The sequence below is a fragment of the Temnothorax americanus genome, unplaced genomic scaffold (genome assembly GCF_048541705.1).
Source record: "Temnothorax americanus isolate GAGA-0224 unplaced genomic scaffold, ASM4854170v1 Scaffold16, whole genome shotgun sequence".
Lineage (NCBI taxonomy): Eukaryota > Metazoa > Arthropoda > Insecta > Hymenoptera > Formicidae > Temnothorax > Temnothorax americanus.
Window position 1 is genome coordinate 3893311 of NW_027509297.1, and position 15147 is coordinate 3908457.

Consider the following 15147-nt stretch of genomic DNA (forward strand, 5'->3'; position numbering starts at 1 on the left):
TCAGGAACAAAACGGTAAAGATGCGGATCACATTAAACTAATCTTCAGAATGTGCTACTAGACGCTGGTTTCCTGGGTTTAAGTCGCCCAAAAATCGACATAGTTCCAATCAAAAGTCTCCTTTCGTACGAACGATGTGACATCGATCGAGGAGCTCGTTTTACGCACGTACGCGTATCTCGAGGTGAGGCGAGTGGTATCGATCATTATAAATTCCAAACTATTGTCGCGATCGATCGATCGGACGGACGATCGAGCGACCCTGATCGTCCCAATCGTCCCGAGCGTGACGCATCGGGACGATCCGCGTTCCTCATTTCTCGGATGCTGGTCAGATCGGGTACGCCGGTGAATTGATTAGCGCGAATCAGCGTCACGCGCCGTGTCGCCGTCGCCGCGGCTCGCCGGCGAAATCAGTGTGTGGAATGGTCGACACGTACGAGACGCATGCCACGCATGATGAGCCGGAGTTAAAATTACGACGACGTAAGCGTCGCATAACACGGCCTTGCTCCGACCCATGAAATGGTGTTAAGCACCCGATCATCGGTCACGGGCGGATGAGAGCGTCGATGATGGATTAGATGAGTCAAAGACGCTTTTCTTAAAATTCAAATGAAAAATAGAAATTCTGTTTACACAAAACGCTTTGGCAATGGACGCCGTGTTTTGCGCGAGCCTGTAGTGCTCGTTTTATAAATTATAATGAGTTTATCTGAATAAAAATGAGACAATAATAACGTGACAGGAATAAAAAAATCTTGTGCTTCAATTAACTTCGATTAGGCTCCTTTTAATGGAATCTTAGCTTTGTTTCGTTTCCAAAATGTAACTTACGCTTTTCTCAAACAATATGCTCATGCAATTTAATCTTAAAATGATATGTTACGTGAAGAAGTTTAATAAATGTATTACGAAAATACAATTTGAACGAGCGATGAATCTTCGGCGTAGCGCATACGCGAGCGCACGTTCAATCCATTTTAAATTTAATCGTCGATAGGACAGAAGCGCGATTTCTTTCGCCTCGTGCGCCCGGAACAAACACAACGTACGAAAAGGCGGAATTCGTAGCTGAGGAGGATGATGAAGTCGGTCGTATGCCGAGCATTGAAGAGCGTCGCTTTTGTTGAAAAGGCGCCCGCTCGCCGACAAAGGCGAAGGTGAACGCGCGCGAGCGGCCGAATGATGAGCCAACAATGATCGAGGATTCATCAGCTTCTTTTAAGAGGCCAATGTCACCCGCCGACCGGTGAACGCGTCGCTACCCCGACCGCAGGGTATCCTCCTTAGACATGCAGAACGCATACGAGACGCCGTGTATATAATCCACCGACGGAAGATGACGGAATTCAGTCAGCTCGTCAACACGACCGGCCAACTGTTATCGTGCAACGATGAAGGTAGTCATAAATTCATCATCTATAATAATTTTCTAATTTTTTATCCGATTTTTAGAACAATTGCTAGCAATGTGAAAAAACTGTCGATTGATTTTTTTTGCGAATATAATACCCGAACTAAACTTTATTGCAATAATATGCAGCCGATTGATCTTCGAAAACAGGTACTCGTCAGCATCGTCCTTTTGGCTAGCGTGGTTCTCGCCGAGCCACCGAGATACCGCCAGCAAAATCAGCAACAGAGACAGTATTACTTCGCCCGGCAGCAGGAGGAGGCGGCACCTTATCCCGCGTCTGGCTGGAAACCAGCAGGACCCGCCTTTGATCTTCCTCAAAGACAACTTCAGCAATACGAAGCACCAAGCGCGCCCCAGCAACAATATGGAGCGCCAAACGCGCCTCAGCAACAATACGGAGCGCCAAACGCGCCTCGGCAACAATATGGAGCGCCAAGCGCGCCTCAACAACAATACGAAGCGCCAAGCGCGCCCCAGCAACAATATGGAGCGCCAAACGCGCCTCAGCAACAATACGGAGCGCCAAACACGCCTCGGCAACAATATGGAGCGCCAAGCGCGCCTCAACAACAATACGGAGCGCCAAGCGCGCCTCGGCAACAATACGGAGCACCGAGCACGTCTCGGCAACAGTACGGAGCACCAAGCGCGCCTCGGCAATACGGAGCACCATCTAATCCTCAACGAGAATACGGAGAACCGGAAGAGGCCACAACGACTGAGACTCCTAATACTACCGAAGAGGAAGAAGTATCTACCGTTCAGGGCATCACTGAGTCTGAGGTGAGTAAAGCACAAATCTTTTTTCTTTTTGGAATTATTGAAGTATTTGATAATAAATTCTAGATGAGATAAGATAATTTCTCAATTTAATTTTTATTACAGAGAACTTCAAATCTGCAAAATTGGCAGATGTTGCAAATTTTACAGATTTGAAGTTCTCTATGGTAAAAATTAAATTGAAATTAATAAATATAAAATATTTTACTAAACGAAAGTTACATTACTATTTTATACGCTAAACGTAAATGCAATTTTTGAAGAAAATTTCACGTTTCTGTATCTTCCTATTCATAGAGATACGATAAACTAATTAACCGCGATCTCGTTAGCTAAAATTTATTAGAAAGTTTATAATTGCCGAAAATTTCTTCGGGATTTTGGTAGATAAAATTTCATACTTGGAATATGCGCATTCCCCGGCTTTACATAAGATTACGTAACGTAGATTTATCATCTCGTTCTGAAGAAAGAACGCACTGGACCATTGAGTTGGCATGTGAGCCTACACGAGAGCGGAGACGGTTTTCGGAATTTAAATCGCACTGGCACACTGAGGCTCCTATTTTTCAATCTTCGACGGTTGCTCGTTCTCGTCGTTTCTCGTCCTAACGACATTAGTATTCGAGGCGTCGTTTATTTTCGATCGCGGTGCTCGAGCACGTGTGTGTCCGTACCAAATTCGAAGGCTGGCGTGACACAACCCATAATGCATTCACCCGTGATTCGAGGTCGTCTGCGAGCCTACGCCTTGTTTGGCGAGATATCAGGAAGAAAACAGAAATTTCCTCTTGCCAAGAAATGAAAAATTACTCGCTTTATATAACATACGTAAAAAATTACCGCGCATCTATTTAATAAATAATCTCTTTGCAGGACTTTGCGTTAGATTATAATGTATGACAATTTTTTATAAATATAATCGACTCTAAGAAATTTTCAAAAAACCTTGCTAGAAAATCTAATTACGACTATAATGCACTTTACTTTGAAAAAAAATGTAGATTTTGCATATTTACATCACACATACCAAGAGGACAATAGTCTCGACAACATGAATAAATACATTTTATTCTCTCTTTCAATGTTATAAGTCACCAATGACTAATTGGTGACAGAAAGATCCATTATGTATTACAACGTTATTGTTTCAGTCCGAGCCCGTGAACGCGGTGAACGAGCTCGAGGACGAGGACGTCGATGAGAAGCAGCCTCAACAATCCGGAGAGTACTACGTAGCACTTCCCGACGGTCGTCTTCAGCGCGTCAAGTACATTAGCCGCCAGGACGTCGAGGCCATGAAGTACTTCGCCAAGATTCGCGCCGAGAACGTGGAGCCTCTTCGCGGTCCGATCTACGCGTACGCGCCCTTGCAGAAGCTGCAGGTTGTGCCAGCTGGTCTACAATTGTCCGTCGCCCCGGTCGCCGCGGTCGCACCCGCGGATACCAAGCCGCAGAAACTCGAGATCGAGCCCGTGGCCGCGCAGGTGCAGTACCAGTACGACAACCCTTCGCGCGTGATACCCCTGGTCAACCCTCTAAACACTGCCTACACGGCAAATTATCAGGCGCCGGCAGCCGATTCCCGATTCCTCCTCACCTTCCAGTAAATCAAACGCGACCACCCGATACTACGACGACGTGACGACTCTTGCAAATTGCATTGTACACACACATGTTACATAGATTATTAAATATATACTGACAATTAGGCTAAGCTGACGATACGCAATAAAGTTGATAGTAACGAAATGTCTCGCTGTGCTTAAATAAATTATGCCATCTTAAAAGCTCTTAAAGAAATTACAGAGGTATCAGAGGTGACGTAATTAAATGATCGATAATCAATAATAATTTAGGAATTCGTACATGCGAAAGTCGTTTCAATAGATACGGTATCTTTCCACGGCGAGATTGTAATTGAACAAGTTTCTTCACCATGCAATTGTGGGCGTTAGACGTGGACATATTGGCAAGATAAAGAGAAAGAAGAGAGAAGGAAAGAGAGAGAGAGAGAGAGAGAGAGAAAGAGAGAGAGAAAGAGAGAGAAGGAAAAGGAACAGAGGGAGAGAAACAGAGAGGGACCCGTCGGCATGTAGACGTGCCTAACCGCAAAATTCCAGAAATTTAATATCTCGCTTGGCGCAACCGGCAACAGGGTTGGGCGTTTCATAAGTTCACTCCGACGCAACCAATCCCCCAGAATTCTCCCAAAATTCTACAGCCAACGTTCCAACCCACGCGGACCTCCTCTTTCCCCGGCACTCCGCTACCTCTCCCCTTTCCCCATTCTTCTCTTTTTACTGTGACGACCAGTGAACGTCTTGAATGTTCTTTGCCAGTTGTCCACAGCTTTGAAGGAATACAAAAATCTCCGTAGAATATTCATACGTTTCACACATTTGGATTGGTTTAGGATGAAAGATGTAATCCTGCAAATTTGCGAGTGACCTATATAATATAACTACGACAAACGTTCTCGTAGAATATTTTATATTGATTTACGCACTCAATTCAATAAAAATATATGAATCGGCTAGAACAGAAAGGGTGTATCTACATATGACAAAATCATATAAGAAAAAAAAAATTGTTTTGTAAGCAATATACATTTTTCAATATTCAATATTCAATATAGATTTTTTATATGCTACTTTGCTCTGAAAAAAAGGGGGATTTTTTAAAGTTTTCATTAAAATTTTTTTTAAAATTTTGATTTTACGCTAGTGGGAAGTTAAATTTTACAAATGTCCCCTTTGGGTACTGCACGTAAGTTCCATAATAATCTTAATATTATTTTGTACTCTTAGAAAGATGGTAAATTAATGTAGTGCTGAAAATATTATTTATATTCAAAGATTTTACTGATAGAAGTTAAAGTTTTTAAAGGAAAAAAATTACAGCTGAAGAAATACAACAACAAAACCTCAAAAAGTTGTAACATAAAAATAAATTACCGTCTACGACTTAATAACAAAAAATAAAGGCAACTCTAAAAAATTCTTTTTTGAAAAAACCCTACTGTTAAAAATAACATGAGAAATGTTAAAGTTAAAAAAAAAGATTATTACAAAAATATTAAACTAGGTTACTTAAACTAGGCCTATGATTTAAATAACGCAAAAAAATGTTTGTGATTACCGCTTTGAATATAAAGGCAGCACTGTGTACTTTGTGAAAAGCAACCCACTTTTAAACAAAATCATAGGAGAAGAAATAAAAAGTTTCTTTCTGTAACTTGAACGAAAGAAAAGTAAACACCTAGGTTTAATCTCCATCATTTTCGTCACTATTCTCGTTGTGAAAGAGATTTGCTTCATTGACATGGGGCCAGTACTAAACGAAAATTAATCGCAGCTTCATTCAGTGCAGAAAGGGGACATGTGCTACACAAAGTATCTTTTCTGTACTCGACCTAAATTTCGATAGTCACCCTCTTACAAGCGTTACACATGTCCTGTTTCTGCGCAGAAAGATGCGCCTATCTATGTAGAGCAAGAATCCATTTTAAACTCAATTTCGGCCAAAATGTCACATGTCCCCTTTCTATTCTCATTCTGTGTGATTCATATATAAGATAAATAAGATAAAAATAATTTCTTAATAGCGTAAAGTAAATCACGTACACAAAGAAAATACGGAGAGTTTTACAAACAATGAAAATCGCAGTTTCAACCTATGCCAGCTGTGCTATAAGCTACTCCATATCGGGCGTAATTATGTGCGATCCAGGTTGGCGGGAACTTTTAATTAAGGTCCACCAGCAACAAACCGCCCTTAAGAATTTAGTCGGGCCACCTTCCGACGGCGAACAAAGGGATCCCCTTCAGCGCAGGGTAAATAGCCCGAAAAAGCATGAACGATCTCGCTGAGAGGCCGAGACTTCGTCGATAGGCGTAATCGGCCGATTAATTAATCCGGTCAAGCGGTCAAGCCCAATTAAATCCTACCGAGCCGATCGGCTCGAGAGCGCGGTGGCGACCGGACCGAGGCAATCTCGGCGTAGACGAGTTTCTTCGCGGGGGAAACTTGGCTTGCGAGATGCGTCTAATCCCTTTGCGCGCTCCTTTGGCCTTCTCCGCCACCGTTCCCTGCCGGAAGCGCGAGGGAATCGCTTTGGAAAACAAAGTTTCTCCCGGCTTTCCATTCGTTGCTCCCCGCACCATCGCCATCCGTCGTTTTCTCGCTCCTCTGCACCCTGTCGAGCATGGAAGCGTCCCCGAGAGCCAAGCAGCCGGTGCACCCTCCTTCCCACGGGATATTAATTTTTCGGGAAGTTGCCGCTGTGCCGTTCCTTTTTTCTCTGCCACTCGTCTCTCTCTCTCTCTCTCTCTCTCTCTCTCTCTCTCTCTCTCTCTCTCTCTCTTTCTCTCTCTCTCTCTCTCCCCTCTCTCTCTTTCTCTCACTATTCTTCTCGCTATCTTTGCGCGCAATGCTTTGTTTTTCTGTGATAATTTGGAACCAGCACAATTATTTGCGAATTTCTATCCCTCTTTTTTTTTAACCTTCAACTAGCAAAATTATTTTCTGACTCTCTAGAGAGCGTCCTAATATCGTCCCAAAATATTTCAACCACAACTTCTTCGATAAAAAAAAAGTCGAGGCATCAATAATTTTTTATTTTATCCACAGAAAATAATTGAAATATTCTATTAAAATTTATGTTTAAGCAATTAAATATACTTCTTTACCATATTCAATCTTTTCCGCAAGGAAAATCCTAGATAATCCTTTGGTTTGCTCGCGGTATCAAAATAAAAAATTTTTCTTCATAATTTTTTTCAACACTCAATTACATCGTCATGTGAATGGATAAATTGATGAGTCTTGTACCGGCTAGACAATATTTCGCGAATTCGCTTGATAATCGCATAATTTGTTCCACGCGCTTTAGCAATATGAAGCATCGATAGAGAGGAGATTAACTCTAACGCAATCTAGTAAGAACATAATACATATGTGTCGAAATTTCTATATTGCCAGTTCTGCACCTCTCCTTATTTCACGTTAAATGCTATCAATTTCACCGAAATAATCATTTCGAGTACCAAAATAAGATAAATAATGATTTCTTGAAATAAAGACTTAAAATAAAAAAATTATAAATAAATCCAAATAAATTACTTTTATCTGACACTATTATTACTATAGTATCCTTTTGGTAGATATATCGCTCACTGTCTTACACCGACAACCTGTTCGCGGTGTAGCAGTTCTTAGAAAAAAAATTGTTCACCACAAATGGTTTCGGCTAATTCGCGAGAAAGATTGTAGGAGCACAATCGTGAGAGAGAGAGAGACGATAATAATTTCGGGGCACCTGACGAGAGCCGCGATGGAGAAGACAGAGCTGCAGGAGAACGTCAATAAAAATGAATTGGAGAAAGAGCGAGAACAAAGAGGGAAAGACCGCCAGGGTAGGGTAGATGCTAAGAAAAGACGCTGGGGTTATGCAGGGGCCCCGTGGTGGTAGACGTCGATCCTACGAGGGTAACTTTCTCGCGGTTCTTATGCGGTTACAGGGGGAGGCGGTGGCGACTTTCGCGTGTACAGACACACACCGCGGGCCGTCCGTTTGTTCGGTCGGTTTGCACGGTGGTAGGTTAAGAAAATAGCGGGAGGCCCCCGCGGTGCCCTGGGAACGTGGCCAAGCTGATGTCCTCCTCGAGTTCTCAGGAGTACTCAGGACTCGCGAGGGAAGAACATGGGCGTTTCGTGCATCGCCAGTTCAAAGTAGTTAGCGATAGAATATTTGCATATTGTGACTTTGCACGGAAATATGATAAAGTTGGACTACCTCGTGTATAAAAAATATTTCGCTTCGATATCTCTTTCTTTCCCTCTTCTTCTGATCCAATATAAGATAAGATATAAAAAAAATTTTAAACTATTAAAAACAGTCATCCGCATAAATTTTACTCTTAACATCATCGAGATAAGACTATCTTTCTGTTGTCGTCGATTGCTTTTTTAATATCAGATATTTTGAAGTTGTCAGCTTTTCCTGGTTGCCAGCTTGTATAATGGACAGCTTTGGTTTACGTTGACTATGACAGCTATTTATCGCTATACATTCTTCGTAATATTCAGTTTACAAGTTCTCGTTGTTTCTCGTTCTCCAAGAGCCTTCTGTTTTTTCTCTGGACTTCTGGAGAATTTTTCGCGCGACCCCACGCGGCGCGAAGGGTCGCAAAGACAACAATAAAAAAATGGAAGAGTAGCGGAAGAAAGGAGAAAGGAAAATACATAGCCGCGTGTGCGTTCTATAGATACGCGCTACCATCGATGGTGATTGAAGATCCCCCGTCGACAAGGCACGTCGAACTCTTTTCGGCTCTTTCGAAGTCGGCACCTGCTTTCGCTCGATCGCAACGACAACGACAACGACGCTGGCCTTTGTGATCCTTCCTTCTTGTTCGGCGTATCCCTCGCAGTTTCACAAGCTGCACACATCGCCCATTCGCCCATGAATACACATATGTGTGAGTACGTGTGTGTATGTGTATGCGCGTGTATTGCCTGTAGCGGTGGCGAATGAACGCATTGCGTCACAAGGCATGTCGATATTGAATCGGGAGAGGGGGTACCGAAAACAATGAGGCAGGCTATAACGAGAGAGAAGTCGCTCTTTGATTAATATCGCTGAATTAATAGGAATTCAAAGAAGGGAGCACGGCATCCATAGATGTGGGACCAGCCGGTAGTGTATCGTGAAAAGTTGACGAGGTATGTCCGGCCGTAGATTAAAATAATAATAAAATAAATTTATAAAATTAAAATTTTGTTTTAAGCTATAAGTTTATGCTAAGATTTTTATATATATTCGTTACTTTATATTTATATTGATTTTATTAATTACAATTTTGAAATGTGATAAAATATATATATATATATAATTTTGCTCTACAGAGCAAAGCGTAAACTGTTCTGTGATAAAATATTCAGATTAAATTTTAAGAAAAATTTTTCTTCCCAAAACGAAAAGACTATAATGGCTGTTCAGCTCGTATTAGGTCAATCACGAAATGACATCATATGAAATTCAGCACGCATAAAGACTATAATTCAAGCGACGAGTAGAGCGCGATAAGTGTGACTTCGCAATGCTGGAGCATTACGTAACACCGTAGGTGATTGATCGGTGAACCACGGTCTTACGTAATTCATCGTTCGTCGACAACGTATAACCACACGTTGATATATTTTCTTTCTCATTTTCACGATTTTTGTAATATATTATTTTATGCGAAGTCTGACAGACAAATCAGATTTTCTTTCAATCGCGAGTTCTTCTTTAATAAAAATTCAATAGATTGCCAGTATCAATGACACGAGATAAGAGCGTCTTCGTTTAACTTAATCCATTTCAACCAGCAATTGCAATAAAATTCTATCGAGTAATATTTAAATATATTATTATTAATGTTGTAGAAAAATTCTCTCTACTTATATGTCGCCATTCTATATTTTTATTAAATGATTGGTTTTTTTTCATGTTTTTTAAATTTTTTACTTACTGTCTAATAAATATTTCTAGCATTTTGTAAACCTTCGAGTACGGTTTTAATATTTCTACAAACACATATGCAAATATATATTTTTGCTGTCGAGTGTGCGCGCGTACCTATATGTGTGTTTATTTAGAAGAACGTTTGAATCAAATACATCTTTGTATCAAATTTCGATGTTGCGAGAGACGCGGTAAAACTACGAACGACCTGTAACGAATTCCGAAGGCGGATTTACCGTAGGTTAAATTCTTTTATTATATGGGGTGTCTCACTTGAAAAGCGGGGATGCGGCGGTTTGACTCAATTCCGGGTTCTGTCACTGCCCGCCCATCTAACCCCGTAGAAACGCGAATTTAGACTCGGTGTGCCAAAGAGCATAAAGATGTACCAAACGTAGATATCGTCTAGCTTAAGCTCGTCTTACACAATCGACGAAGAGAAAGAAAAATATAATTTGCGATAAAATTCACACCTACATCTGTACAGTTTTACCTAACTTATAATACAAAAAATATAGATAAGATTATAGAATTATATCTATAAAATTAGAAGCTATTTTATCTTTGGAAACATATATAAATAGACATATAGCAGTATTGCAGTCAAGCCCGAAGATTTAAGATGACATAATTTTCACATATTAAAGAGTATTATTTAGTCCATGACGCATCATCTCTAAAACAAACTATTTCATCGCGAGTACTCCGGCGAGTATTCCGCTCGTGTAAAAGGAGCTTTATATACGGCGCACATATATCTTGGCATTATTCATACACTCGTCACGTATGGAGAATTCAGCCCTTCCCCCTACTTTCCACCTCTCCCGTAGACAAAGCGGGGCGAGTGGGTATTCGCTCGTGTGCACGTTGCCTAAAAGAGCGTCGGTCGACGTGTCGCACCGAGCGATGGTTCTCCGTGTGTAGTGTATATATCGATTGGCATTACGAAGCAGATCAGTCAACCCTATACCCGTGTGTCTCGTCGAGGGGTCGAAGGAAATAGTGTGCGAGGAAAGAGATCTCCGCCTTGATGCGCCCCCACCTCCCTTCTCACTCCTACGTTCGCTTTCTTTCTCCTTCTCTCTTTGTCTCTTCGCGGCTGCTGAGACACTTTGTCACCCTCTGAGGCGTCACCCGTTCCCCGATCGGACCGCCGCGCCGCGCCGGATGCTGAGGCCTACGAAGTTGCGGCGACACGTGGGGGAGAAAAACGCGTCCGCAATTAGCGTCTCTTTATTCAGTCTCTTACGATTCATTGAAAATCTATAATAAAAAGAGGTGCGTCGCCTCGACGTAAGCGCGACACCTTAAGGCTAAAATCGATAGATCGGATACTATCACCCTTATCGTTCTTATTCCACTTTGTCACCTTCTCACGCGTTACCACCCTCCGATAGACGACGCCAGGCAAGTTGACAGACGCTCGCAAGGTTGAGCGGAGTCAAAGAAGGAAGGAAGAGAGAAAATGAGAGGGAACTTACCCCGTTAACCCTCCGTTAATCCTCCGTTAAGGAATATGCTGGTAAACGATTAAGTATAAGGAACGAAATACAAGGGACGAAAAATTAAGATAAGGAGCCACGACCGCACGATCTTTAGATACAAAGAGAATTTAAGGAAACGTCAGATTTTTTAGAAAAATTTTCAATTCGTTTTTCCCGATTTTTCCTAAGCCGAGAGTTCTGCTCTACATTCTTAAGGTAAAAAATTATCATTAGATATTTATTTATAAAGTGTATTTTCAAGGAACAAGTTATTTTTTATTTTGTGCATCCATTATCACATATTTTATTTTATATATTTTTTTATTCTAACTATTTAAGTTTGCCAAGGCGTAGTTGTGGCACAAACGATAAAGAATTGCACAAATTTTCGCGCAGAATTCGAAGCTGCAGGAGCTTTTATTGGAGCGAAAGCGTTGAATCCGCGACGCCGCGCGCCGGCCGTTTCAACGCGCGCTCGCCACGTTCGAAGGAATTTCATCTCCAGATTCCGTTACATGTTTTGCGAACTGGTTTCGATCGCGAAAGAATTTCTCCTCGATCGCGGTTTCCGCGTGCGGTCGAAAGTCCGTAATGGCGAGACCGCGAACGGTCCGAGCGGAATGATTTGCGCGCAGCATACGCAGGAATTACAAAACCGAAGGGGGAAGACACCCTCTTCCCCGCCCTCAATTGCCCTTTTCCTCGCTTTCTCTACCTCTCCCTGATACGTGTGGTTAGTATACGATATACAGGGTGTATATACGCTAATAGGCGCAGCTCGACGAACGAAGCAATTTTGTTAGGGGATCGAAAGCTAAAGTCATTTTTCAATAACAGAAATCTTGAATATCAATTAGAGGTTTCTCACTTCCCAATAATTTCAGTTTAATATCAAGTGGATTTGGATTTTATAAAGTTTCAATAGTGAATTTATTTAAAGGAGACGTTTAAAACTTGTGTGAAAAGGAATGACGATTAAATATATTATAAAAATAGAAGAAAAAAGATTTCCGTCTTCAGTAAGAAAAGGATCATGTTGTTTATAAAACGCCTATTGTCGAACACTCTGTATGTGACTTATTGTTAGCCAGCAATTTCGCTTGGCAAAATCCCCGTAACATCCATACATTTTCCCACGTATAAGCCAGAAATTCGCGATGCATTGGAAAGTTAATCCTCTCGCTGCAAGCAGGGGTGCGCGCACGAAAAAAAGCGTTCACACGCGCGACGAGTTTATTTCCCTCTTTTTTCCTTCTAAAATCGCGTTCTGCCGCAAAATTTCGCGCGATTTCAGCCCGACACGAGTCGACAGCCTAAATTTCCCGTATCGTCACGAGTGCGGTGAAGTTGATATCGCGCCGGCAATTTTGCACAGTGAAATCGGGCACAAAGGGGATTATATGACGATTCGATCCCCGGGGATTACCTCCGAATACTATCTCAAACGCGATAGAAGAGAGAGGATCGGCGTATTGTTTTCGATACGCAAATCTCAACAGGAATTTGCACAACCAGCACGAAAGAAAGAGAGAGGGAGAGGGGGGAGAAGAGAGAGAGAGAGAGAGAGAGAGAGAGAGAGAGAGGGGAATAGAGATAGAAGGCCGCTGTACATTATTAATCGACACACCTTTAGTCAGCGGAATCTAAACGTCACACCGCGTTAATTTATGGTTCATTCCGTCGTTTAAGCAAATTCATTCCTGGCAGCTTACCGTGTATTACACAATACCGTATAAATAAAGATTCGCGTAAATTAAGATCGTGAACGAACGAAAAACACCGATCGGTATGTAATTAATTGAATTCGATCGAAAAATTGTTCTTGAAGTTTTATTTAATGCTAGTTTTTCCAGTATAGTTGCAATTTAAATATGTTTTGCAAAAACTGTGATTACACTGAGCATTATAAATTAATAAAATTATAAAAACATTAAAAAATTTATTTTCTGTAAGATGTATTGTAAGCTTGCAAAAAAATATTTTTACCTTGCTATTTTTTAAAATTGTAATAATACGTAAGGAATAAATTTTATAAATTTTAAGGAATCAAATTTAAAGAATAAATGTCACAAAAAAAAACGTTGCGACCTGAGGGAAAAGAACTTTAAATTAAAAAAAAAAAAAAATCTATAGAGAGAAGGTGGGATAGCCAGAACACGCCGTTGCAGCGTAATGCATCTAGGCTGTTATCGAGCGTGCGTCGCGCATAACTCGCTCGCGAGGAAGTAAAGCGGAAGACAAAAGGGGAGAGCGCGCGTTGTGACGCGGCGTGGCGGATAGATAGGTGGATAGGTAGGTAGGTAGGTAGGTAGGTAAGCCGAGACTCGACGAGAGGTCAGCCTTCGTAGATTGACGGACGCGATAAATCGAGTCACGGTGACACCGGGGCTCGAGTAACGCGTAGCGAGGCGAGGCGATGCGGACGCGACGCGACAACCCACTGACCTGCGAATCCAATGCATAGAGTTTCTCTCTCTCTCTCTCTCTCCTCCTAATGCTACACCAATGTACACACAGATCACCATCACGATAAGAAAGAGAGAGAGAGAGAGGGGGAGGGATGGAGCCTCGTAAATATTCTTGTTTATACGTTACCCACGTAATGCCCTGGCGTGCGTTGGATGCAAGGGTGTGGTATCGAATACTGGAATCCTGAAATAGAACGGACTGCGGAGCAACGTGTGCATCTGTATGACGTCTCGCGCGATATATCCGGGTTGGAGCGTGGCCGTGCAACGCCGGGAAATCTTGGTCTATCGAATTTCAAACTCGATCGTAAAAATGCGGCGGCGGTGTCTGAGGATTTTCGATCGAGACCGCGGCTGTTTCGAGAAACGAGAAGATCGGTCGAGTTGCGAGAAGATGAGATACGCGAAAGCATTATGCTTTGATGCTAAATGCGACTTTTACGCGCGTGGAATCTCTGTCGTCGACACGTTATCTATTCTAAAGATTTTCTTTGGGAATAAATATCGATTTTGACGTAAATGACGTTTGACAGAGATTCGTATAGCTGGCCCATTCTATTTATTCTTTTAAATTAGAATGCTAATCGTGTAATTATTTTTTTAATTTTTTTTGTAAGCTTTTTCAATATAATAATTTTATTTGGATTTTATTCTTTCCGCACTGTCGTAGATAACAACAATTGTTTATTTTGATTCAGTCGGTACATTTCAAAGCGTCAAAAAGTTATAAGATTAATGTACATATATACAGTTTTTAGGAAGAACTCACATTATTAATGCGAATCAAAAAACGATGATGAAGAGCTGCGTTGGCGTAGCTCGTAGAGCTGGAAGAATCAGTGGCAGAACGACAGTAACAACAGCAACAACCAGAACGGAGGTAACCAGAGATCGCATTGTGCCGGTCGGTGATAAAAGCTGTCGCATCGTTTTGCGGTGGTGCGTATCTAACCCGGGAGAAAATTCGACAAAGAAAAATGCAGCAGACGCGGGAAAGAGAAGGAGCGAAAGGGATGACTGATGGAGAGCGAGAGATCGGGCTCGCGAGATAAAGAAGGTCGACAATAATGCCTTCGGTGCACCCTCGATCCCGTGGTACCGCGCGCAGCAGGAGCAGGCAGCCATTATATTGTTTTACCTCTGTATATCTCGAGCGGAGATCGGCGAATATGCCGCGAAAGGCTTGAATACGCGCGCGCCTTCGACGAACAGAAAGACAACCCCGGAAGAAGAGATTCTCGCTCTAGGGAGGCTCGTGCTGATTGAACGAGTACGACAGGGATGCCAGTGATAAAAGCGCGTTAACCCGCCTTTCGCGACTCAGAGGGAGATTGAATGTGTGAGGTGCCATTAAATCCAGATCCAAAATCGTCTTCGCATTTGAACCCTGCCTTTAATCCTACGACTGACTGCTCGTATTTCGGAACTGCGAACGGAACCAGAACGGGATTAGTGTGATTAGAAGGGCTACTTTAAGATCAAGAC

At 42.0% G+C, this 15147-nt stretch overlaps 2 protein-coding genes across 8 annotated transcripts in view; one reads left to right on the forward strand and one right to left on the reverse strand.

Moving 5' to 3' along the window:
• LOC143895584 (paired box protein Pax-6) overlaps positions 1-15147 on the reverse strand; it is a 99421-nt gene that overhangs the window by 20185 nt on the left and 64089 nt on the right. The gene's annotated exons all lie outside the window — the stretch shown is intronic.
• Positions 1261-4733, forward strand: LOC143895586 (uncharacterized). Its single transcript, XM_077402834.1, has 3 exons — positions 1261-1403; positions 1568-2203; positions 3355-4733. Exons 1-3 carry the CDS (start codon positions 1398-1400, stop codon positions 3808-3810), a joined length of 1098 nt encoding a protein of 365 aa, XP_077258960.1. The 5' UTR covers positions 1261-1397; the 3' UTR covers positions 3811-4733.